Genomic DNA, 27,407 nt, shown 5'->3' with positions numbered 1-27,407 from the left:
TTATGGAATACTCCTGTTCCTTCAGGAAATCTTTGACCATCCTCTGTTTTGAAGGGTAGTGTTAAAACAACAAACTGAAAAAACAGTATTGATCTCTGCTTTTCACTTGGTTTCTCTGAAATGTAACAAATAACACTAGCGGTTACAGGACCGCATTTATCAGAACACTTCAACAGAAAAGAAGAGGTTTACTTAGACTGCTTACATAGTGGTAAGAATTAGCCGATACAAGTTGTGAAGAGGCCCCTGTCCAGAAAACACTGGAGTTACTAACAGTAGCAGTTAGTCTCACTGCCCAAAGACCGTGAAGAATGCATCAGAAAAAGCTCCAAGCTGACCGCCCCCTCTGTTTCAGCCGTGTTTGTACAATACCTTGCACACAATCTCTATACCACAGGAATTGTCCCCGTGGCTCTGTGCTCCGATCTTCTCAACTCTGCTGATCACACCAAGGGGAACATCAAGAACAAAATTCGGGTCCTGGGTTGACAAATTAAAAGGAAGACCTATCACTGTTGGTCAGCAGCGCTTTCATACTTGAAGTATCCGCTGGGTTAAAACACACGTTTGTTTATGTCACATTTCCTCTTTGTCCCAACTACAAAACCAAAGTCTGATTTATAACCTGCTTTATGAAGTAGATGTTCAAGAGTATAACTCAATGCCTCCCACCAGGTGTAAGTGCTACTTTATTTTTTGGGGTTTTTTATTTGTTTAATGTTTATTTATTTTTGAGAGACAGAGAGAGACAGAGCCTGAGCGGGGGGAGGGCAGACAGAGGGACACACAGAATCCAAAGCAGGCTCCAGACTCTGAGCTGTCAGCACAGGGCCCGATGCAGGATTTGAACCCACAAACCGTGAGATCATGACCTGAGCTGAAGTGGGATGCTTAACCGACTGAGCCACCCAGGCACCCCTGTGACTGCTACTTTAATAGCATTTTTTCCCAGATGCACAATCTGTTTGCAAATGTGCACATGTTAAAACTTATCCTCCAGTCCTCTCAGGGTGATGGGATTTCAGGTTTCAGGGTTCTTTGTACTTTCTTCATTATTGTTTACTTTGTTTTGAAGTGTCTTTAAAAATAAAATACCCCTTTAAAAACTTACCCTCTCGACACTTTTGAAGTACATCTTAAAGTCCGTCACTGTTAGGGTTCCAGTTACTGCTCCCACAAATGGACAAATGTACATGACGTCTTTCACTGAAAGAAAAAACCCAAAGTAGCAACTTCTGCCATAGACTTGGGCTTCAATAAATCTTGAGCTTCCACGTATATATATTTGTGATGCCAGTTTTCTAGGAATTTTACATTTTTATTACATTAAATAACAACATAGCTAGTCTTCGTAAGAAAATTTCATTTTAGGGGTGCCTGGGTGGCTTAGTCGGTTGAGCGGTCGACTTCGATTCAGGTCATGATCTCGCGGTCTGTGAGTTCGAGCCCCGCGTTGGGCTCTGTGCTGACAGCTCAGAGCCTGGAACCTGTTTTGGATTCTGTGTCTCCCTCTCTCTGACCCTCCCCCGTTCATGCTCTGTCTCTCTCTGTCTCAAAAATAAATAAACATTAAAAAAGAAAGAAAGAAAGAAAGAAAATTTCATTTTGTAAAACAAAATTCTGATTTGTTTCTTAGGGAGGCACTTAAGTAAAGGGCCTCAAAATAAGTTACATTTTGTCATTGTTCTCCAGGTAGTTAACATTTTCCGAGTGATAAATTCATCATATTCAAAAACACATTAATTAAACTCTGAAGACCCTGGGCTGCTGTTTCATAAATTACTACTACTGAGAGCTAATGCACCTGGCAAAGGAAACTGTTTTACAGATGACAAAAACTAGAACCGCATCAGTGGACTGGAAAATGGCTTCTTTGCCTCAAATTCCTTATCAGCTTCCATGTCGAGTTTTCTTATTGTTGATCCCAACATATTTAGCATCACTCTCAACAACATACTGGATTCCTGCGGGTTTTCGGAAGGTCACACCCGTCCCAAAGGTACCACATTCTCACCATCTTCTCTAAGTGCCACTCCCCAGTAATAACAGGGGCGTACATGGCTACATAGGAGTTTCAGTGGGACATTTAAAGGCACTAAAGTTGTCATCCAGCCAGATTCTCAAAACACTTCCATTAGACTTTTCCACAGCTCAGTATCTAACGAGGAGTGCCTGTTGTTGGGCTTAGAGGGCAAAGCGGGCAGAGTCGCTGCTTACAAACAGCCAAGCCGTAGGAGAGGCACTACACAAAAAAATCACCATTATACTATAGCCTCACAAATGCTATCATAACCCTGTGGACAGACTAAGAGCTCGGAAAAGGATCCACTCAGATCAGTAGGGAAGGAGGGGGGTGAGGAGGGATGGGGCAAAGGGAGGGAGGAAGAAGAGAGCACAGAGTTGTTGGACGTTAGCGGGGCTGGGTCAAAGCACACAGCAAGGATGATAGCACATGAGGCCAGAGAAGACTTATTCATGAAGGTTCACAGCAGCTTTATCCGTAACAGCCGCCAAGTAGAAACAGCCCAAATATCTACCAATAGATGACTGGATAAGCAAACTGTCTTGTAGCCACACAATAGGACACTGTTTGGCAGTAAAGAGGAATGAGTGTTGACCCTTGCCACAATGTGGAAGAATATCAAACTAATTATGCTGAGTGGAAGAAACTCGACAAAAGAAGAAAATACTCAATGATTACATTTCTATAAAACCATAAAAAATACAGTCTACAGTGCTTGGGATGGGGGAGACGGAATGGGAGGCAGGGATTATAAAGGGCCCGAGGAAATTTCTGGGGGTGATGGATATGTTCATTATCTTGACTGTGATGATGGTTTCCCAGGTGTATCATGTGTCAAAACTCTTCATGTTGTATATTTGAAATCTGTGTGCTTTCCTGTCTAGAGAAGGAGAGGCATGATGTAATTAGCTCTGCATTTTAGTCAGATCATTACAAAAGCAGTGTGGAGGCAGGACTACAGGAGGTCCCAGAGAAGGAACAGAGAGGCCAGAAGTTCCAGAAGGTAAAGACAAGAGTTTCAAAACCATGGATGGGATGGGATAAGCAGGGTCTGGAGCCACAGACCAGGATACTCAGCAGCAGTATTGTTTGGAGGTCCTGGTAGGAGAGCCCAGCTACTCAGACGTTCTTGACACAAGACGATTATACTCTGAGACTGAGCACAGTCTCTGGGAGGGCGCCATGAGGAAAGAAGGCAACACTCTGCCTGGCAACTAGACTATCCAACCCACCCCGGCCATCGCGAGGTGACCAGGTCGTGACCAGCCGCCCTCCCTTGCACCCACGGCACGGTGCACTGGCTGCCAAAATGCCTGGCGCTGCTCACGCCGCTGCCGTTACAACGCGGGGTGGCAACACACGCTCTTTTCCTTGTGATCAAACTGTACTTTCTGGAATCTCATAAGCCACTGAAATTGTTCTGCCAACTTCTCAAAACTTTATTAAAATAGGATATGGATCTTCTGTCAACATATTTTCCTTACAGTGAAGGACTGCAACAAACCATTACTTTACAGTCGGCGTCTAATCAGCCTTCGGTTCACACTCAGTTGGAACTTAGAGTGGTCCTATATACTCTTCTCTCTCTTCAGGTCATGAAGACATTAATAAGAATGAATAGACCTAGTTCCTTTGTCCTCTAATTAAATTGGTTTGGCTGATCTCCAGCATATACATCACCTGTGCTCACAAGTGCCATTTCATTTTATGGCTCCCTATAAGCAAAGTGTACTCATTATACTTACCAGTGGCCTTGATTGATTCTCCTGGAAAAAGCGGCGCTTCTTCCATCTGTGCCAGTTTATTTCCATCTCTTAGAGCCTGGCAAAAAACCAAACAGGAGTAAATCTCGCTTTCCTGCTGTATACCCGGAAGAATTGCGGCGTTCTGTGCTCTTGCTACATGGTACAGAAGCGTGCAAAATGGACGCCCCCTCCCCTTACAAGACAATCTCAAAGCTCAGCATCACAGGACACCATGCTGCATATTCTAGCAAATTGTTACACATATTTAATTCACAGTTAGAAAGCATTAATACAGAAATGGCTTGACATGACAGATAGATACTGTAATCACTACACAGACAGCTATCATAAGGTGCCTCCAGAATTTGGACATGAGGTCAGAAAAAGGTTACCTTCTGAGCATGAAACTAACACAAATGAAGTCAACATTAGATGTAGGTACTTAGCTAGCTGTAGACATTCCCCACCCAGCCTGTGAGCACTATCTAGTGTGAGAAACTCTGAAGTCTGATCTTTAACCAGGGAGGGGGTCTCATGGCAGTAACATTAAGGAAAGCCCTGGGCTTCCGTGCTGCAGCTCAGCTACCTGTGTGTGCACACAAAGCGTGGGGGTGGAGGGTGGCGAGTGGGCTTGTCAGTGTGCGTCCCATCCAGGCTGTGAGCTCGTGCTCCCATCTGGCAGACAAGAGGATGCCCATCACTACTGTGGAACAGGGTGTGTCCATCAGTCTTTTCTGGAACCAATGCCCTCTGCGTGGATTCCACACTCACCAAGCAAATTGCTAATGACTTATTAGGCTTCCTGGCTACAATGATACTGGGAAAATGCTGTCTTGGATGGCTGCAGAGATACACGCCCATATTCCCAAATGTCCAGATTGGCCCTGCTGCCCAACTAGCCAGTTTCTTTTGAGTGTGCTTGGATGGTGCTGGATGGCTCAGGGGAACTGAGAAAATGGTGTTCGAACTACAAAGCTATGGACAGGAGCCTGAGGGGCCTATCCCAAGTTACTGCCACCCCATGAGATGCTGCCAAGGAAACTGGTTACTTTCTCCTTAGCATCTCTAACACAATGTGTCACAAATAAGAATAAGGTGTTCAAAACCTCAGCAATTCCCAAGCCGTGTTTCATAGAGCATTAAATTCCCAGGAGATGTAGCCTTTTTTGTTTTCTTCGAAGTTTAGGTAATACTGGGTTAAAGAAAAGCTAAACTGTGTTTTTTTAAATTTCTTATTTTATTGAGACAAGTCTGATGGCTCAGAGCCTGGAGCCTGTTTCCGATTCTGTGACTCCCTCTCTCTCTGCCCCTCCCCCGTTCATGCTCTGTCTCTCTCTGTCCCAAAAATAAATAAACGTTGAAAAAAAAAATTAAAAAAAAAAATAAATAAAAAAAAAATAAATAAAAAAAAAATAAAAACCCTATACATCGTAGTTTTATCATTGTTTTATAAAACAAAGAAAGGAACAAAGGCAAAACATAAAAAGCAGATTCAATGCTAACTGTTGATCAGGGTATGTCTGTCCTATACGGAGGGCACAAAATTACATGGTCCATCCTCCTTATTAAGACACACAGTTAAAATACAAATTGAGGGTCGCTGTTACCTCCAAACAATTTTATTCAGTTCAATTTTTTAGTCTGGATTGGTTTTTAAAACAGTGTCAGCCAAAACTTTTAGGGACATAGAGAACTGTTAAAGGTTAAATGGAGAATTGTTAAAGGAATCATTTTTATACTCACACCCAATTTGGAAACATCTTTAATGCAATAAAGCATTAGCCAATATTTATACTTTTAAATGTCCAGTTTTAGAAATGTTAACAGCATCACCAGTCTTAACAGAAGCCTTAATTTGAAAGTCTGCTTTCTCTTGTCTGAACCAGTGACTAATTTTATGACAGTTACAAAGTGAGAAAACTAGTTCAATAAATATCTAAGTTTAAAGTTACTTCAAATATTACACTATTAAAGCTTATTTTAAAGGCTAAATATTATCAACTGTAAACCTAAATTCCTTAACTTATATTTAAAAATAAGTGAGGATAGGTTATTTCGAAATATATGTACTAAAGCAAGATGTTCTAATCAACTGAACCTGGAATGGGGGGGGGGGTCGGTCCGGGGTGTGGGGAGATGTGATTCACATTAAGCTTTATAACGAGCCATATCAAATACCTTAAAGTCCTCAACCCAGGACTAGCTACTAAAATGTTGCATATGGGACACACCGGTGACTGGGATCATTTTGAGAATGTACTAGGCTCTCAAGATAGAGGCCACGTCTCCTCTCTTCTACAGTCATGATAGATTCAGCTTGAAATACCTGTGTTATTTCCGTGAGGCATGAACGGGCTGGTGAGACAGAGTGAGACAGACCTCTCACTCACAGGAATTAAATCTGGGGCATGCTTTATAATGATGGAAAAGCACCTATCAGAACAAAACAAATGATCCCACTGCTTCTGATTTTCCCATAAGAGGTTTATTTTGTACAGGAAACACATTTACCTTCAGCATAGGAATTCAAGAGAAGAATAGTTTTTAAAGGCTCATTATTTTGTGAGTACAGTCGATTCCCTTTATAAAGCTGGTGTTAGGAAATGGGACTCACACTTGTGCTATATTAAGCTTTGACTGCAACTACAAAGTTGCACAAGACATGATTTGACCCTTGATTTATCCAACCCATGTTCAGTATAATCAGAGAATGTAATATTGTGGACAAAATTTGATCTCACGCACACACCTGGGCCTCTTGGTGACTTTGCTCCAAGTGTTGCCCAGCTGAAGAATTTCCTGTTCCAGTGACCCTGAAAGCGCAGCGGAAGGCCCACCAGTTCCCTGAGCTCGTCCCCGAGGACCCTGCCCCCAAATGGCCCCGCTCCTCTACCACCTTCCTCATCGTGAGTCTAGGCTGCTGGGTGGGCAGTGTCTGCAAGTGGCTGCACGCCAAAAGCAGTGGTTTCCAAATCAGGCACTTCAAGGTGCTTCCAAGGTCACCAAAGAAGGGCGGGCTGGGCAAAGGCACAGCTGAGCATCGGGGGTGTGGGAGTGGCTGGCCATGCTTCCCTGGAGCTGCTCTTCTAGCACTTTCATGTATCGAGATGCGACATAAACTCTGGAGAAAGCTGCGCTGCTTTCAAAGCCTCCAGAGAGTCTAAAGGCACTGAGCAAAGAGTAAGCACTCAAGAATACTTGATGCATGATTTCTTCTTCTGATTAATAAATACAAACTATATGGACTCGCTCCACAAATACTTGTAAGATGCCAGGTATCATGTTGGGCACGGACGTTGCGAATTTGAATAAAGCAACGTCTACATCCTCAAGGAGCGCCCTGAGCATATGCATCTGTCCCCTCTCAATCTTTGTAGAGGCATTTCTGAACCCTGTCGTGACTGCTCACTACCTCATGGCTAATCCTACCTGGGAAGACCAAGAAGCACAAATGAACAAATTTCTAGTTGACAAAATGTTGGATAAACCAATTTTTGCAAATAATGTCATAATGGAATCTACCAAACTCGGACAGGAGGGCACTGCTATAGTGGTAAAAGCATTTGCTTATCATCTAGAAATCTAGTATGAAATGGCTTCTAAGTACACGATCTGTAGCTACGAACAGATGAACACGTAGAACTTGCCACCTGATCAGCTTCAGCTTCAGAAGGGTAGCCATTGTGTTCTTCCTGAATCTCCTGCACAGCACCAGGTGCATGGACAAGAAAAGGCAAAGAGGAGAAAGAGAAACACGTACAAACAGACAGGTGAAAGGACAGAAGTTCTTTTTTAAAGAGACAGTAAGCATGTAAAAGTCGACACACCTTTCACGGCTTTGCAAATCACATTTTCCCCCTTGGAGTTAAGGAAATAGCATCCTCAGCCTAAAATTCAGTCTCTATTCTGTGTTTGTGTTGGGGTAGAAAAATGAAAAGCAAACAAACATCATGGATTTCAAAGAAGGCACTGTCTTTTTAAAATCAAGCAATACTACAGCATATGGCAAAGAAACAAAATAACAGACACATAATATGCTTGGAGAAAATAAAGCATACCGTTGCAACCAAGTAAAGGACAAAACCAAGCCAAAATACAGAGGCAGTTCGTAGACATATATTTTAAACACAGTAAGTATTCATGTACACTAAAGAACTACTGTTCAGGGCTCAACTGCACTAGTATTAACGAGCTTTCCACACGCATGCACATGCACATGGTACATGCTGGAGACATACATACACATGGGATCTGTTAATTACCGCTAAATAAATACTATGCTTTATGAATCATACCACCTTAAATATTTCTAGTTACAGTATCAATGTGCTTCCAAGAGACAGCTAAAAGGTCACATATCTTTATTTCAATGTTTTCCAATCCCTTTAAAGGTATACTGTGCTTAATTTAACTTCTCCATAGAAGCAATTTGTTTTGGAAACTTTAAAGGTTGGACTGCTGGTTCAGCAGGTGGTAGAAAGCCTATAAATGCTGAAGACGACAAGACTATAACACCTTTTAGAAGTTTTATCAACTCTCTGAGGCTGAAAATATTAACATGATACTTTTTTCTTCATGAAACTTGGGGCTCCCGTGACTGCATTTCTTTAAAAGGCAATTAGTGAGGAAGTAGCTAAGCTTTAAAAGAGTTACTATTTCTCACCTTTCATTTTTGTCCATACACTAAAATAGCTACTTAATACATTTATCATCAGACTGAATTTAGTACACAGTTGTTATTGCTACCCTTCAAAGCAGGGTAATTTTTAAAATGCAATGTTTTTTGAAACTTCCATCTTTTTAAATGCAAAGAAAAAGGAATCATTCTTTGATAAAATTTTTTTGAAAACAGAAAAACGAATGACTGAATAATCAAAAACCACACAGTAGTTCAAAGTCCATGCAAACAGAAAGCCAAAGACGAATATTTAACAACGTGAATCAGTGAAAGAAAATGATTCCCACGAGCAAAGGAAAACATGATGAAAAACAAGATTAAACAAAGATACACCAACTAGGATAACAAGAATTTGACTTAACCTGCTTGTGTTTGTACGGCTTCATTGGCTTCTCTTAAGATTGACATTTTTAAACTCAAGTCATTAAAGTATTCTGTTAAAATCCACGTTATTTTCACTGAATGGAAATAGGTTAGTTTTCAACATCTGATACTCAGTTTCAAACACATGCACATTACCAATCTTTGTCTTGCTTTATGAATATTCTGAAATAAAGGGAAGGAAAGTCATGAGGAAAATATAAGCTGTAATCCAGTCCCCGTAACAGCTACATCTGTATTTTAAGAACTACTCGTTGGCACTGGTTCCCCTAAATTTATTCTGGAGACGAGCACTTGCGTTCCTTCGATTCAGCATGCACACAGCAAGGTGACTTGAAATCTGACTTAGGATGGACAGCAAATGAGCACTCTGTTGTTGTTGTTAAGTTCTTTAGCATGAGTTACATGGCAAACAAGGTAAAAAGAGGACTCTGAAGGCCTGGCCACAGAAGCCCCTGCCGTGAATATCCATTCAGTCAGAATTCATGTAACCCAACAAAAGTCAGTACTGCACGCCGGCAACAACTTTGGCACCCTGCCCTCACAAACACTGGCGTTTGTTGCACGTAAAAACAGTGTGACGAATAAAGCGTTTCTAGTGAACACTTAAAGCTATGACACAGCAGCGCAAGTTGATCTGAGTGACTCATAAACCCAGTGAGAAGGTAAAGAGCACTAAATAGACTGAGTGTTTGATCAAGCACAGACACACACAAGTAGGAGGCCCATGTGCGGAAAGCCACATATCCTTACCCTTATATCAGGCCTCCTGAAAACCTGTTAGTTAAAATACAGAACATCGTCATCAGGGGCACATTCCCACTGACCTGTGAAAGATGCTGTTAAACTCAGCAGCCCATCCCGACGGAACATGATAATCCGCTAACTAAACCAACCGGATCAATCCTAACACATTTGCCCTTCAAGTTTCATTCGGTATCAAATCAATCCGAACACATTTGTCCCAGAATTCTCAGGCAAGTCTCTGATTTGGAGAAACGTATTACCCTTAGGCGAAGACAAACTACATTATTTTAAACACAAACCCCTTCTGGCAAGTACCATTATAAGCCTGCGAACAGGCAGTGTTTCAAAAGTTCACTTGTGTGCCTGTTTGGAACACTGAAGGCATTTTCCCCATAGAAACAATGATACAAAACGTCGGTTCTGCTCCCAGACCAGCCCACAGAAACAAAACAAAAGGGAACCCAAAAACCACAAAAGCCCCCACATTTGACCCAGAGCACAGCTCAGCTGTTGGCACTAATGGCATCATGAAGCATAGTTAACCATAAATCTTAGGCTGGTTTCTACAGAAATTCTGTTTCCAACCCGCACTCCGGACTCCAAATTGAAACTCTCTGATGTGCCCACCTCTCACCCTAACTCCCACTGCATGCGGAAGGGGCAGCCGCAGGTGGGAGGAAGTGCTGGGAGGGCAGGGGGGAGGGAAGGGGAGGAGAAGCCAAGCTTTATTAAATGGAGGCATGTTATTTCGACACCCGAGCCTGTGACTCCTACTCAAGTGTGCAGTGTATGCATTCGGGAAGCTCTGGCTGGAGTAAACACCTCCGAGAACAGATGAGCCTTTGGAAAGCAAGGAAGACTTGAGTGTCTATTCCCCAATCCAAAGTCTGTAATCCCACCATCTAACCACTAGACGTTCTATGGGAAACAGATCATTAAAAAAAAAAAAATCACCAGAGGTTCTTATTACCTTTATAGGTTTTCCTCAGGATACGTAAGAAGATCACATGAATACAACACTACAGACTTCAAAAAAAATCACTGTATCATCATTAGAATACCCCTTGAAGTAAAAAAAAAGGTTCTAAATTAAGTCATGCTGTAGCCCAAAGAGAATTAAAGCCCATAAATTCCTAAATATAGACTATATTAAAAAAAAACTAAATCTTAATTGCAGCGATAGTTTCACAAGTGTGTACCTATCAAAACATATCAAATCATATACTTAAGAATGTGAATTACACCTCAAGAAAGTACAAAATCAAGAAAATACATGCTTATGTTACTATACAACTTAAAATGGGGCACAGGTAGCAATAAAAACTCAAAAGAAAGTCTCCCCTCTCTGAGCATATTCATGCCCTAGTGATAACCATATTTAACTGGACCGATTTTTCACTCTGAGGGATGCCTGCATAACTGTAAATATGGTGACACCTCTAATTCTTGATATTTTGACTTCAGTTTCTGTTGACCTCCCACTCTAAAATGTGAGAAAATACTTTCTCAAACTCCTACCTCACCTCCCCATCTCTGCTGATGGACACTTGAATTTTTAGTTCTTTTATTGTTTTTCCTTCAACAGAAGCTACATCATAAACAAATACTCATGAGAGTGGTGCATCCCAAGTCCACGGGGACAGAAGCTGCTGCACTCAGGACCCTCCCAGACCCTGCCCTATGTAGCTCTTCATCTGGCTGTCCATCTACCTCCCTTGTCATGTCCTGTAATAAGATGGTAAGCCTAATTTAGTGTTTCCCTGAGCTCTGTGAGCTGTTCTGGCCAACGAGCAAAATCAAGGAGGGGGGTCCTGGGGACCGCCAATTTGTAGCCAAGCTGGGCAGAAGTCGTGGGGAACCTAGGGGCCCACTACTTTCATTTGGTGTCTGAAGTGACGGACGATCTAGTGGGACTGACACCTTAAGCTGTGGGGTCTGTACTTACTCCCAGTTGGTGTCAGAACTGAACTGAACCGTAGGACACCCGGCGGGTGTTGAATTGGCCAGTGTGGGGAAAAAACCCACACATCTGGCATCAAAAGGGCTCAAAGTGTATAGGGTGAGTAGCAGAGAGGGAAATGGTGAATTTTTCCACAGATGAGCCCCAAGATTTAAATTTCTATAAAAGTTTACACCGGGGCTTAAACTCCCTCTGCCCTCAGGTTCTTTTCAAGTCTTCCTTTGGGACACTCCTCACCAGAGAGGTGAGGGGTCCCGCTGACCACCCACTCTTGATAAGGGAGCCCATGTGCTCCTCTTTGACCCTCTGGGCTCTGTGCACCAGTCCGCCAGGAGGGTACCGCCTGGCCTCCCTGGCTGGTGGCGAGTTGGCCCGTGTGAGCCCTATCCTGAGGAAGAGGCCCCAGGTGTCCGCAGCTGCCTCTGGGTGACTGTGTTGAGCTCTGGGCACACTGTGGCCTCGCCCCTAAGCCAGGTCCTATAAGCCAGCTTTGATCAATTACTGTGTCGATCTCTGCTTGGCTCCCATCTTAATTCTTTATAATAGGTGACACCCCTAAATCTCCAACAGCGTGGCAGTATTTCAGGAAGTTTTCAAACACAGCCAGTGCCAGTGATATAAATACCAACAAGCAGTTGAGGGTCCACCGTACGCCAGGTGCTGTGCTAAATGCTTTACACGTGTTATCTCAACCCTCCCAACCCTCCCAGCCACTGAGGAGATACTATTATCCCCATGTGACAAATGAGGAAACCGAGGCAGCAAGTGGTGAAGTAACTTACCCAATGTCACAGGGCCGGCAACACAAGAGTAGGAATTCAAACCCAGGCTGGTTGGTTTTACCTTCCATGTTCTTAACCTCAATAGGGCCCCACCTAGACCTGTTCCCCTTCTGAAGGAGGCTGACAAAGGCCCTCAAAGCTTAACGCCCTGAATGTCCTGCTCTGCCCTCCTCACTCCTCTCACCACATCTCAGGGCTCGATCCCAGGAACCACGAAATCATGACCTGAGCAGAAATCAAGAGTCAGATGCTTAACCAACTGAGCCACCCAGGCATTGCCAGGCTAATAAAAAAATCTTTAGTCATCAAAATACAACCCTGGTGTTTGGGAAACTAGCCACACCTGAACCCTGCCTGATGCCCTTTGTCAAACTCTAACCTGAAACCATCACTTTCCACTCTCTAAAGCCCTCCAGGAAACGTGATGAAGGAGCAGTCCAATTCCATCCTCGATGAAACATGAACCAGTACAAGGATAATTGTCGATATCCTTTCACCAACTAAATTATAAGATCTTTACTAACATAACTTTATGTTTCACTTAAATACTACTTCTGACATATCATGAGTTGTTATACATATTAATCAAAATTATTTTACATGCAATATAGAATCATTCAGCAGTCTGCAAAAATCTTGATTTTTTAAAACTTAAATTTTAATTTTGAGATAACTGTAGACCAATGTTCCCAATGGCAGCATATTGGGACTATAGAACAATGGCAGAACCAGGAAATTGACACGGATACAATTCAGATGCAGAACAATTGCATCACCAGGAGGACCCCTACTGTTGCCCTTTTATAGCCACATCTACTTCCCTCACCACCCCTCCCCTTCTTACCCCCTGGCAACCACTAATCTGTTCATGACTATAATTTTGTCATTTGAAGACTGTTACATAAATGGAATTATATAGTACGTGACCTTTAGTGAGTAGCATTTTTGGCTCAGTGTTAATTCCCTTAAGACCCATCCAATTCTTTTCTCTTTCCTCTCTTCTATTGAACCCATTCATTGAGGGTTTTTTTTAATTTTCGTTATTGTATTTCTCAATTTTAAAATTCCCATTTGGTTCTTCTTCTATCTCCTTTTCCTTTGCTGAAACTATTTCTTTTCTTTCACTATGTTTCCATTGTTTCAAGCATATTTGTAATCGTTTACTGAAGTAACTTTATGATGGCATCTTGAAAATAATTTTCAGGGGTGCCTGGGTGGCTCAGTCGGTTAAGTGTCCGACTCTTGATTGCGGCTCAGGTCATGATCTCACAGTTCGTGGGTTCAAGCTCCGCGTCGGGCTCCATGCTGATGGCACAGAACTTGCTTGGGATTCTCTCTCTCCCTCTCTTTCTTCTCCTCACCTGCTCAGGCTCTCTCTCAAATAAACATTTAATAAAATCATTTTCACATAATTCTAACACCTGTCATCTCAGTTTTGCCACCTATTGATTCTCTTTTTTCATAGTTTGGGTCTTATTTAAACCATCGGTTTTAGCTCGCTTTCTGTGACACTGCTCCAGCACAAGCGGGGGGACCACGTCATTATAGCCAGGTAGGGGCAGAAGTCCAGGTTCCCCACTCAGCCTCTGCTGACACCAGATGGGGGATTCCTGGCTCCTGCTGGGTCAGTGCAAGAGTTCCAGCCCCTTCTCAGGCTTCCATGGATACCTGGCTGGCAGCGGCAGGGCAGGGATACCTGGTTACTGCCCCTGACACGGCCTCCGCTAACAGCACAGGGGAGGCACAGCCTCCTTACCGATGGGCGGCGGTGAAAGTCTGACTCTCCATTGGGTTTCTTCTGACATTACCACCGCAGGAGTCTAGTGTGCCTCATTGCAGCCTGGCAAGGGTGGGAATTCTAGGCTCCTGACTTGGCCTTGTTGGCAGGGTGGGTGTGGGGCCACAACTTTTTCTGTGGTGTCTGGCTGGAATACAGTGGTTAGTGTTTAAAAGTTTTCTTTCTGCTAAGCTGTCTCCTTCCTGGTCCTTTGGCTTGAGAGAGTAGGCTTTTGTTGTCTGTGCCCACTGGCATTTCTGAGTTGCTGGCTTCTTCAGCAACAAGTCTGGGACATCCGTGGCAGAAACAGAACCCAGGGACTCACCATCGTGTCATTCCTGGGGTCCTGAGGTCTCTAACCAGTCTGCCTTCTTCTACCTCTCAGGGCACTCTTATGTTTATTGTATAGCAAATGTCCACGGCTTTTGGTTGTACTTAGCAGGAAGAATAAGAAAAAATACATTTGCTCCGTCTTTCCAGAAGCAGAAGCTGAAATCTGGGGGTTGTTTTTAAATTTGTTAACAGTGTAATATTAGTTTCAGGTGTATAATAATAGCGATTCAACACTTCCATACAACACCCGGTGCTCATCACAAGTGTTCCTTAATCCCCATCATTCATTTAACTCATACCCCCCACCTCCACTCTGGCAACCACCAGTTTGTTCTCTACGGTTAAGGGTCTGTTTTATGGTTTGCCTCTCTCTTTTGTCCTCCCCCCACCCCCCGCCACATTCATCTGTTTTGTTTCTTAAATTCCACTATGAGTGAAATCATATGGTATTCGTCTTTCTCTGACTTACGAAATCTTGACATTTTTAAGAAATAATTTTTTCCCTCAAGTATCCCTGAGAAGAGGACAGCACTTTTCCACAGCAGTGGTTACAAAACGGAGGCCTCGTGCTCAACCAGGCAGTAGCAGGTTGTTCTTCAATTGTTTTTAAGGGGACATGCTGTTCTCTCCAGTTCTGCACTGCCCCCTCCCATTTCTGTCTAGCTTGCAGACATTTGCAAACTCTGATTTAATACATAGATCATGAGGCCATGGATTCTGAAAGATCATGCTCGAGCTTCCCTTCACATACATTAGTACTCAAGCAGTATGGACTAAAACCCAGCTCAAGCATAATGAAGCCTTTCCCACGCACTGCTTCTTACTTCCCTCCAAAGCCCTTCTGCAAGTTTTTGTTTAGGATCCAGAATTTAAACTGTACTAACTTGCTAAATGGTTAAACTTAGTACAGGATCCTCTCTATTTTCTCCGTTTACTTCAGAATGTTTACAGAAGAGATCTAGCTACTGTGTGTACATGGACGAGGAGAGGCAGAGAGGGATGGTGATGATGATGTCACTTGTACTGATGACTATTAAGTTTTGCCACAATTTGTAACCGTATTATTTCATCTAGTCTATGGAACATTGCATTCAGATCCTGTTCTTAACATCTTTGACAAATTCAAGAGGGAGACTCTTTGTTAGTCCAGTAAAAGTGAAAAGCAATTGGGTTGAGTTGGTAGCAGGGTGCAGAGAGGGGGCCGGGGGGGATGAGACAAAACAAAACATTTTATTACATCTCTACTAGTCTTCACAGCCAGGCAAGTCTTCACGGTGACTTGGTATTAAAGCACACATTTATTAATTTAGCTGATCCACAATCCAACATAATAGCTATTTAATCTTTCAGCTGGGACAATGTCTCCCAAACTTCTGTCATTTCGTATATAGCCTCTACAAGGTTGGTTTGCCATATCTATACATTGCCTACACGAATATTATTATTTACATGTATAGTGACTTTAAGTCCACTCCGTTTTCATACTCTGCCTATATAACATCCATTAAATCACAAGTGTAATGTGCTATTTTTTCTAGCACATATTTAAAATAATTACATAACTGTGAAAACATGTCCATATGGACATGCCATCTAAATTTATCTTGTGATAAAAGCAATATTCTTACCACAGTTTGGGTGATCTGATCCTGAGCCTACTTTCAATTTATGATATAAATAATAAAACAATTATTCTCCACAACCTAACATGAGTTGCTAATTATTTAGATATGTAGGAATTTTCCTGAGATGCATGGTCCGATCACCAATTTCAAGAGCTATAAACCTAGGAAACCTAGTGTTACTATACATAAGAAATATTTGAGGCTCTTGGTTCCACACCTGCAGTGACTGTGACTCACTGGGTAGGATGGGGACCACAGAAGCTGCATTTTTGCAAGCACCCTAAGGAGTGCTATGGGAAAACCCAAAGGCCACATTCTGAAAAACAGTGGACAGGGCAGGGGGAAATTTTTTTTTAAAACTCACTCTACCTTATCAACAGAATAGTCATCCTACTGAACAATCCCAAGTCTAACTATGTGATATTAAGCAAGTCATTTCATGTCTCCGAGTCTTGGTTTCCTCATCTGTTAAATGATGATTATAATAAAAGCTACCTTATTTGGTTGTTTTAAGGCTGCAATGGATTATATGCCCAAAAGTATTACAAAACCATAGACCCCAATGCGTGTTCAGGGGTTGATGAGGAAGAGGATGTAGACCCACCCTCAGCAGCCCACAACACAAAAGAATCAGCATTTCAAGTCAAGATGCCAAGTGTTCATATAAACATCTGCTCCCATTGAATTGCTGACCCTGAGCTTAACCTATAATAAATCAACCCCCATACTGAGTGTGTATTTCAAATAAGATATTCGCACAGTAGATAATTTGAAATATTATTGACTGACAACTGAAAATTAGATCCTCAAGGAATTGTAGCTGGACCATCAGGAAAAAACCCATGCAATGGCTCCCATGCCAGAGGTATCCCAGAGGCCCGTCTTGAGTACTCTGATTTTAAGAACTACTTTCTAAGTAGCACATAAAATTATCCTTGTGGTTTAGAAACACTTTACACTTTTATTACTTAAAAAACTCTCTTCTGGAAGAAAACAACTCCTGAATTATTAATTGAACACTGACTTTGCAGACTTGGCTACAGAGCAAATATAATGAAGACAATTATAAAACATGTTCTCTTATAATAATTCATCAAAAGCTTTAGCCATGACCTGATGCAGATACCTAAAATTCAACTTACAAAATATAGAAAAGCCTCATATTTTTTCTGAATGCCATCTGTTAAACCATTCCAACGTGAGCTAATTCTGCTGCACAAAATTTGTAAACAGACTAAAATTAACAAAACTTAGTTGCTTCATGTTAAAGTACAGATTCAGTCTGATCTACTAATGTAGAAGTTAGAGAGCTATGTGATCTTTTATTGAACCCAAACACTAACAAATATTCAACCATAATGAAAACATTACAGTTAACTCATAAATGTCAGTAAAGAAAATTATTCTAAGGCCTGAGAGCTATTCTCTTTTAATATGGGTTCTTGAGCCTCTCCAGTCAGCGGAGCAGTTTCTCAGCTAAGATGGGGGCAACAGGGCAACTGGGACCGGTGGGTTCAGCAGCTGCTCAGTGATCCGCCACGCAGGCATCAGTGATACAGCAAATGCTCCTCCCGCCTGGGGACGGCATGTTTGCCCAGCTGGGTTTGGAACACCAGGAACTCCAGCTGCTCCACTGTGGACAAACATGAAAAACAGACAGCAGGGAAACCTAGTGAGAGTGACATACTGTCACTCTTCTGGCTGAACAGATTACCCAACTTCTACTAATCTGCAGCCCCGCTTCCCTTTGGTAGACCTAATCAAAGGCAAATGGCTTGGATGAAGCAAGTACAGCAGGATAGCCAGATTTCAATTACATGGCCTCTTGAGTCACTTTCTGCACTTGGTGCATTATGAGATAGAGAGGAGAGGAACGGAGGCCAGAGCCCTTAAGCAAGGAGCATGTATTAAGAATTAATTAGGGGGGCGCCTGGGTGGCTCAGTCGGTTAATCGGCCAACTTCGGCTCAGGTCATGATCTCGTGGTCCGTGAGTTCGAGCCCCGCGTCGGGCTCTGGGCTGACAGCTCAGAGCCTGAAGCCCGTTTCAGATTCTGTGTCTCCCTCTCTCTGACCCTCCCCTGTTCATGCTGTGTCTCTCCCTGTCTCAAAAATAAATAAATAAACATTAAAAAAATAATAAAATAAAATAAAATAAAATAAAAAGAATTAATTAGGATCTTTATTGTAGTTCTTGAACTGTTTGTAAGCCTTGGCACCTGGCAAGGACCATGATTTTGAGAGACTGTTGACTGAGGGTAGTCCGCGATACTAAATGTAGCTCACCTATACTTGTGAAAATCAATTCTCTTTTACTAGCAGGCAAAGATAACTATAAGAAACTGAAACGTCAATTCAAGCAAACACCATTACTGCAATGTAAGCATGGCTTAATCGTTGACTGACATTAAAACAAGGTTAGTCTTACCCTTAACAAAGATGGAGCACATACATTTTTTATTTGTTAATAGATTCAACAAGTATTTACTGAGCACGTGTTATAGTCTAGGATTGTGCTGGGGAAGTACTGATGAGTAAAAAGAGCCCCTGTTTCTGCTGACAAGGAGCTTATCACTGTTAACTTTACAATAAACAGAGAATCCAAATTAAGGACTAAAAAACAAAGCTGCCCATACAATAGTCTGGAGTTGTGCAATTGTTTTTACATTGCAGTACCACGTGTTAGTGCTGAATACCCACTGGGAACACCTAAATACAGAAACAAACTGTGAAGTTGGGAAGTATGGTCCATTAGACGTTTTCTGAAATTCAGAATACCATCGAGGAAAACAGAGGCATTTTGTAATAATAAAAGGTAAAAATACAATATGTAATAAAATAACAAAATGGAACTAGATTTTTTTAGAAAAATGATCGCAATCTAAAGACAGCTTTCCTCTCAATTGAAAACCATGAGTACATCTAGTGGATCCTGGTAAAAGTTCTCCTCTAAAGTTCAGATCTAACAACAGAGAACCTTTCACCCTTGTTCCCAAATAAATGTCTGTTGAACATCAAGGGGCCAAAGTCTCACTGAAATTAAAAATGCAAAGCTTCTTGGTACATTGAAAATGAATTAAGGACTCAATGCTGCTTACCTTGTAGTCTCTGGATACATTTTCTGATGTCACTGAACCTGAAATCTGACTAGAAATTGTAGCAGCTATAAGCTGTTTACACCATTCAACATGTGATCCTGTAGGACTAAAAGAAATAGTGTGATTAAAATATTTTAAGTCGTCAGCTCTCCATGAAAAAAAAAATGAGTACTGGCTGGGGATATATGTACATTTCTTTTTTTAGAAAACAAACAGACTACTTGGTTATCTTTACATTTAATATAAGAACTGAAATACTGACAACCAGGAAGTAAGATTAGGTTCCAGGTTGATTTTAAAATGAATCAACCAATTGTTCTAAGTTTAAGAGTCTAGGCGTTAGACAGTTAGGCATATTATTCTCTATCATTTAATGGAATTTTACTATATTACAATTGTACAGAGTATTGTTAATGTAATGTACACAGAATATTAATTCTAAAGCGAAATATTTATCTTACGGTGTTGTATTTTTCAAATAGACTTTTAAGGGAACAGAGTTGATGATGTGACTGTAAAAAGAACAGACTAGACAAATGCCATCCTGCACACAGTCGTCATGCCACCTTGCATTTCTGTCAGTGTGCTGACAGCTCACGAAGGCTCTTCCGGTCTGTTGGGCTATCAGAGCCTCACGACCACAGTGTGAAACGGAGGTGGGGAGTAGCCAACGTGTTTCTGAGGTGAGGGCACAGAGGTGATGTGCCCGATAAAGCGGCGGGCCTGGCTCCAGCTTCACTGAGGCTTCCAAGACACGGCGCAGCCAACAGTGCCAAACTCACTGAACCGGAAGGCAAAGTGGAGGCCAGCGCCACAGACTCCAGCCACTGCCCCATATGAGAACGCGACGATGCAAGGAAAATGGCATCTTCCACGTGCATGGTGCTCTAAAGGGAAACCTGGGCCTCATAGTGACCCATCTTACAGATGACCAAAGTGAGACTCCAGCGTTTGACCAAGGTCCCATGACTGGTAAGTGGGCAGGCTGTGTCCACCTGACTTAAAGGAACACATAAGCAGACTAGGAGCGTGCGGGAATCACGTGAGGGAATGAGGCTCCTCATCGCAGCCCTGAAGGAAGGGCAAGAGATGCTTATGAAAGTTTACCCTGCAGGTGGCTTTCACTCTAAAGAATGTTCCAGACCTGGAAAAATCGCATCACTAGTTAAACCCACATTCATGTATTAGAAAGACAGAAAAAACTGGAACCCCTAGGCAGTATGTAAAATAAGCTAAACAGTGAAAGGAAGATATCCAGTGTTCTCTACTAGTGATCTAAATTATAGCCTCTGGTTAAGGGAGCCCAGTGGTTAGCTGTGGGTCTGCAAACATAAGTTCAAACATGCAATGAACGGGCAGACATTCCTATCATGTGTCAAGAACCTATTTAGTACAATTTAAAAGAACAGAGGAGGGAAAGAGGAGGGATTTTAGTTTCTTTTTCAGTTTTCTTTTAGCATTTTTGAAAAAGTTTATTTATTTACTATGAGAGAAAGAGAGCATGAGCAGAGGAGGGGCAGAGAGAGAATCCCAAACAGGCTCTGCACTGTGAGTGTAGAGCTCGAAGCAGGGCTCAATCCCATGACTGTGAGATTGTGACCTTTGCCACGATCAAGAGTGAGATGCTTAACTGCCTGAGCCATCCAGGCACCCTTTAGTTTAGTTTTTAAAGGCTAAGTCCCCTTTATTTCTGGTTACGTCCCACTCTTCTTGTCACACTGCCAGCACCCACCCCTGACTGCAAATCTAATAGCAGGAACCCGCCTGGTCACCCAGTGTGGGTGACCTGTTGCTACCATCCGCCCAACATCCTTCCCTCCTTCTGATAAGAACCCTTATCTACTGTGGGGGGCCTGCCCCTCCCCACTTCACAGGATGCTGTTTGGGAGGCAGAGGGGGGCTGACCCCCTGCTCCTCCTGAGCCCACCTGCAGGGGAGTGACCCAGGCCAGGCCAGTCCCAGGCTTTCCTCTCAGATCCCAAGCTGCACAGATCCACCCCCGGCACTGCTGCAGGTTACTCCTCTCCCCCAGCACCTTGAGGAACCCACAGAGATAAGGAGCAGGACAAGAAGAGACAAGACAGGAGGAGTCCCGACAACGCTGTGTGCAGCTCCGGCTTCAAGTGTGCCCGTTGCCATCTTTCCTCGTGTGCAGCAGTGATGTGCGCCGAGATCTGACCTTTTGGCTCAAGCTAGAGTGATTTGATTTTGTCACTCGCAACCAGAAGTGTCCTGGCCAACACAGTCACAAACAGCATGGCACGCTGGGCTGCTAGACAGCAGGCTTGGCTCTGAGTCCTGTTCCTTTTACCAGCTATCTCTGCGACCTTCAGCAAGCCACATCCTCTTGCAGGACCGCAGCTCTGTTGTCATGAAGTACAGTATGCAGGAGACAGGGGAGGGCTCCCCAGTCCCTGGGGGCCAGGCTGAACCTGGCGGGTAGAGCCAGGTGCCACTCTGTGAGTCACTCTTCAAAGAAGAGTATGAATCACAGTCTGTCGTGACAACAGATCAAAGAAGGCAGGCCAGGATCCCTCTGTACAATCTCCCACCTCACTCTTGGTATTAAGAACCACTCGCAGGGGCGCCTGGGTGGCTCGGTCGGTTAAGCATCTGACTTCGGCTCAGGTCATGATCTCGCAGTCTGTGACTTCGAGCCCCGCATCGGGCTCTGTGCTGACAGCTCAGAGCCTGGAGCCTGCTTCAGATTCTGTGTCTCCCTCTCTCTCTGCCCCTCCCCCACTCATGCTCTCTCTCTGTCTCAAAAATGAATAAAACGTTAAAAAAAATGTTTTAAAAAAAAGAACCACTTGCAGCCTGGGAGAGCCCAGCTTTGTTTCTCCAACCTGGATTCCCCGGATCTGGATGCCCACAATCCAATGAGACATCTGTCCTAGTCGATCCTGAGAGCCTGCCAACTCGACCTGTCAAAGCCAGCACAGGTGGCTCAGCACACAACCCATTCTCCCAGCCCTGTGTTGCCTAAGTCAGGGAAGGGCACAGCCAGTTACCAGGGTACCCCACACCCAAAAGCTGGAGTCTACCTTGGAGCCCACCCCCCACTTCACTTCACTCTCACACTCACTCACCAAGCCATGTCACTCCCATGGGCTGGTATCATGACAATGCACCTTGCTCAATTCCCATTGCAAGACCCTCTTCCACACACCTACCATTCTGTTCTCCTCCTGTCGCCTGAATTTAGGCCCTATCTCTAGGCCGATGACTCCCAAATTCAGGTCTCCACCTCAGACAACACCCCTGAGCTCCAAACCCATATAAACCAACCACCTCTCTGACCTCTGCTCTGGGATACACAACTGGCATCTCGTAACTATGTCCAGACCTGAGACCCTGCTAATTTCCTGTGTTCCATTCAAAGGCTTCTCCATCTCTGCAACACCATTTTCCTACAAGCCAAAACTCTTGGCATCTTGATTCTTCCCTCCTATCCAACAACCAATCTTCAGCAAACCATACTGGCTCTACCCTGTGGGTTTTCCTCAAATTATATCCACAACCTGACAACATCTCCTGTCCTCTACCCCTCTGCTGTAAGCCACCATGCTCTCTCCCTTGGATAACCACAATAGTGGTCTCCTACTTGCTAGTCCCTCTGCTTCAACCCCTTCCCCTTTCAGTCTGTCGGCCACACAGCAGCCAGAGAGCTTACTGAAATCTACACCAGAGTATGTCACTCCTCGGCTTCAAAAGTCCCAGTAGCTCCCCATGACTCTCCACCATCTGCCCCTGTGACCTCTCTGACCTTGACCCCTACTGCTCTCTTCCTAGCTCCCTCTCTACTAATGACATTGGTCTCTTTGCTGATCCTGGCACACTTCACTCACACTCCTACCCCAGGGTACACAGGTCTGTGCCCGGAATGCTGTTGCCCCTAATATCTGTATGACTGGACCCCTTCCTTCTTTAGGGGCATTATTCAAATGTCACTTTTCTCAGCCAGACTTTCCCTGACCATCCTACATCACATTCCAATTTGCCCCCAGACTGCAGACCCCCAACACCTCCTCCTCCCCTCCCAACTTACTTTGTCCCCCTAGCACCTGCCACCACCTAACAGAAGATACAGTTTACTTGTGTTTTGTCTGTCTCTCACCAAACATACTCTCCACCAGGGCAGTGATTTGTGTGTCTGTTGCCTGCCAAATCCTCAGGCCCCACACAGTGCCTGACACAGAGCAGGCACTCAGATTCACAGAATAAGTGAGTGATTAGCTTTTCCATAAGCTACTCAAGAAGACTGCCCACCTCCGTTCTATTCACCACACCTCCGCAGAGCAAATGTTCTCAAATGCCAATCCCATCCTGATGGAAATCTCACCTGATGGAAATCCTTTCGTGATCCCCATCGCTAAGGGACCATTTAATTTCCTTTCCAAACCAAGACACTATGGTGAGTTGAAGGACGATGCTGTTATTAATCATACCAGCCCAACTACTAAGCCAGTACCATCCTGGGCAAGAGAGACCACCTGGACCAACCTTCTTGCAGCTACAGGTACTTGGCGAAAGTACAAAATTTTAGGCTCTACCCCACATGTGGACTGACTAGACTTAGGGTGGGATCCAACACTCTGCATTTACATCAAACACTGGAGGTGATTCCTACACAGGGTACACAGAATCAGGCTCTGAGAAGCACGGCGCAGAAGATAATGGCACAATTCCCTAGGAAGGCACCCAAGCCCCTTCGAGATCGGGCCCCCGCCTTCCCACATGTCTTCTGGCGTTACCAGTTCCACATATCCAGCATCGCCTGCATGACTGCACATTCCACTCCCTAGGCCAAAAAGCCCTCCCCACCCTGTCCCCTGGCTAACTTCTCATTCCTCACCACTCAGTTCAAATGTCAGCTTCCTCAGAAGGCCTCCTTCCCTTAACTGCCCATAGTGTCCCACCCCCCACCCCAGACTAAATAATAAATCAAGCACCCCACCTCCGTGTGCCCACAGTGCAGCGCATCACAATAGAGTCTGCAGAGGGTCTCCTGAAGCCTTAGGTGTGGGGCCTGCTCACGTGGAGCTCTTAGAAAGCTTCTCAGATGATTCCCATGCACACGCACCCCATCCAGAGCACTTCTGTGCTGACCTCTACCCTAGCACTCACCACATCCGATTTAAATTACTGGTTTGTTTGCATTCTTCACTAAATGGTAATCCAGAGAGCAAACCCCATCTTGTATTATTCTCTAACTTTCCAGGTCCTCATACATTGTAGAATGTCTGCAAATGAGTGGAACCCTGACCCCTCCACGTTCTACCTTAACTGTGATTAGTTCTCAGTGAAGTTGATCACTAGGCTCATTGATTTACCAGACTACGTTGTAATTACACGGAGGGAGAAACAAAGGGAGTGTTTCTAGTTGTTCCTATGCTTCAGGAAACTCCCCAAAGTTCAGCTCACTGCTATGACTAACACAGGCAAGAACGAGCATCTGACACTCACCCAGCTGCCTTACCACACTATCCCTTGCCTAACCGCACCCCCCCCCCCCCCGCCGTTGGCGAAATGGCCAACATGTGGGAAAACTGGATATTCTGGGCTACGGGGTAACCCATCCCTTGTCCTCGGAGCCTTAGGGTGGCCCTCCCGGCTGGACGTGGTCAGTTTATACTTCTGATTGATATTGGCTCTGCAACTGCCTAAGAACCAGTGGTAGGCTTCTGTGTTCGTGAAAACAATCAACCAGGTTCCTTCAAAATGTGAAGGGCTGAAAGTAAACGACTGTGTGTTCTTGCATCGGAAGCAGTTTGAAAGTTTTCCATCCCAGCTTTTCAAAGCAGGGTAACTTTGCCTCCATCTGCACCACCTCCAACACCCACGGGGTTGAGTGCCCCAGTCCCCACTCCCAACCCCACCATCAAGGACTCCCAAGCAGCGCGGCCGGATTTTGGTCTTCCAACCCCAGAAGGGAAGGCCGCGCTAAAGGAGAGCCCCCGGGTGAAATTTCCACCCCAGGGCCAGGTGGCCGCGTCTCCAAGGTGCGGCTGGAAGGGGAACGTAAAAGGTTTGACAGCGGCGAAGCCCCTCGGGGTGCAGGGAGCCCCAGCCCGCGAGGCGGAAGTGAGCCAGGTGCGCGGCCCTGGGACATGGGGGCAGGGTCCGGGGTCTCGTTGGGGGGTGGGAGGGACCCGGTCGGGCACGGAGGGGGGCACGGAGGGGGGCACGCCCCACCCCGGCCTCGTCGGCGCGGCGCACGGGGCCCTCGGGGGTCGGGGCGCGGAGGCCCTGGCGGCCCGGGTCCTGCTTACCTGTCCAGGGTCTCCACGCTGGGCTGCCGGGAGCCGGCGGCAGGGGCCCCCGCGCCCCGAGGAGGCCTCCTGCCGCCCGCCGGCACCGGGCCCGGGCCCCCGCCGCTCTCGCTGCCCGCTGCCGCCGCCGCTGCTGCTGCCGCCGCCGCCGCCGGCCTGTCCATGGCGCGCCGGGCCCGCCGCCGCGGGGAAGCTCCAGCGAGTGGGGAGCGGCGCCCGGAAGGGCCCGCCGCCGTGCCGCGCCGCGCCGCCCGCCGGCTCAGGCGGCCGCCGCCATTAGCTGTCACCTGGCGGCCCCGCGCTACCCACAAGGCCGCGCGCGGGGCCGGGGGCGGGGAGCGGCGCGCGGGGCCCGGCCGCGCCCCCGCTCACAGAGCCCTACCTGGGCCCGGGCCGCGGGCGCCGGGAGCCGGCGACCGGCCGGCGCCCCCGGCTGCGCGCGGGAACGCGCCAGGGTGGCCGGGGAGGCACCGGGTGAACGAGAAGTTGGGGGGCGTTCAGGGATTAGAAACCATCTGTTTCCCTCCATCTTCCTTCCCGGGAAACTTTTGAGGTGTGGGCGGCCCAGGACCCCGGGAGTCGCTAGTCTCGTCGTCTTAAAGCCAGAGCAACTGCGTACATTTTAGCAATTCCTCCCCCACGCCATTCTTCCCTGCCTCCCACAAACCCACCTCCCCACCATCTGTGGGGCGATCGGCTGTTCTGATGTCGCCCTCGGAACTTCCGGCCCTGCTTTACAGTACCAGTAATGTTTAGCTTCTGCTGCTATGGAAATCCAGCCAGTATCTGACGATAAAGGCTCATCGCCTCCCAACTCACCCCTGACCTTGCTGGGGGTGGTGATGGCAATCATGACTAAGGCCTTTGCTGTGATTTCCCTGGGTACAGACGGCAGAGCCGTGACCCTGATAAAAAGCAGAACTGTAGACAGGAAGATGGCCATTCCCATCCCAGACCCATCCTGTCCTACTAGCTTAATAACTTCAAACTGAACGTAGAGGATGAGGATGTGATGTCTGGAACCCCAGCAGCCATAGTACACCCATGAGGGGGTGGGGCCTGGCGTGAAAGGATGACTGAGGATGGCTGGGAGGAAGAACGGGAAGATGTCCAGACACACCGGAGACCCATCTCCTGCAGGCTTCTGGCTTTCTAAAATTATGAAATCAAATGTTTAATCCGCTATTATAGACTGTGTTCTCACCTGCCCCCACCCCATTCATGTGTTGATGCCCTCCCTAACCCTCAGTTGATGGTATTTGGAGATGAAGCCTTTCGAGGTGATTAGATCCTAGGATGGACCCTGGCATGATGAGATTACTGCGTTTATTAAGAAGAGACACCAGAGAGCTTGGTCTCACTCTCTCTGTGAGTAGGCACTATAGAAAGGCCATGTGAGGACACAGTCAGAAGTAGCTTTCAGCAAGCCAGGAAGAGGGCTCTCACCAGGAACTGGACCTCAGTCTTGGCCTTTCCTGCCTCCAGAACTTTTTGCAAGCATCCCAGCTGCCCTGAGATTTGTCAGAAAGAAAATGGTAAAATTTTAAACGTATTTTAAGTACCATAAGCTTCAAGTAGGATTAGGCCATTGAGGAATTCACTGTGACACTATTCCACCTAGAATTCAGTGAAGCAAACATAGGACTTAGGGCACAGAGAAGCAATCAGACATATTACTGCCTAAGAAGTTCAGTCAAGTGACTCCCTGTTGGTGAGAGCAATGACGGTGGCAAGCCCACAGGGCTGTGGGAGGAGAGGGGTTAGGACTGCTTCCTAGAAAAGTGTACACAAAGCTGAATCTTAAAGGATGAGTAAGCCTTCGATCAGTTGAAAAAGTCAAGTCGTTGTAGGCAGAAAGAACAATTATGGACAAAGGTGTGGAGCTGTTTAAACAGCATATTATGTGCAAGTGAACTCTAAGAAATTACTGAAATTTGCTGGAGCATAAAGTCAGACAAGGCAAGTGAGAAGGTCAACTAGAGGCCAAT

At 45.3% G+C, this 27,407-nt stretch overlaps 1 protein-coding gene across 8 annotated transcripts in view; it reads right to left on the bottom strand.

Moving 5' to 3' along the window:
• Positions 1–25,723, bottom strand: part of MTMR1 (myotubularin related protein 1) — a 64,096-nt gene extending 38,373 nt beyond the window's left edge. Inside the window, exons 1-7 of one of the 8 annotated variants that reach the window (XM_043570488.1) lie at positions 25,420–25,550; positions 19,148–19,253; positions 9,581–9,604; positions 8,966–8,992; positions 3,769–3,844; positions 1,112–1,206; positions 373–480 (exon numbers count right to left, since the gene is read on the bottom strand). In XM_043570488.1, coding sequence (XP_043426423.1) covers positions 373–480; positions 1,112–1,206; positions 3,769–3,814 — 249 coding nt within the window. In that variant the 5' untranslated portion in view covers positions 3,815–3,844; positions 8,966–8,992; positions 9,581–9,604; positions 19,148–19,253; positions 25,420–25,550. Of the gene's footprint in view, positions 1–372; positions 481–1,111; positions 1,207–3,768; positions 3,845–7,415; positions 7,470–8,965; positions 8,993–9,580; positions 9,605–19,147; positions 19,254–25,419 lie in introns of all 8 variants that reach the window. The other 7 variants (XM_043570483.1, XM_043570484.1, XM_043570489.1 and 4 more) reach the window with 7 other exon arrangements.
• Positions 25,724–27,407: the final 1,684 nt, after the last annotated feature.

Source organism: Prionailurus bengalensis, chromosome X (assembly GCF_016509475.1).
Source record: "Prionailurus bengalensis isolate Pbe53 chromosome X, Fcat_Pben_1.1_paternal_pri, whole genome shotgun sequence".
NCBI classification, from domain to species: Eukaryota; Metazoa; Chordata; class Mammalia; order Carnivora; family Felidae; genus Prionailurus; species Prionailurus bengalensis.
Note: the sequence above shows the minus strand (reverse complement) of the source record. Positions and strands in the feature narration are given on the sequence as shown.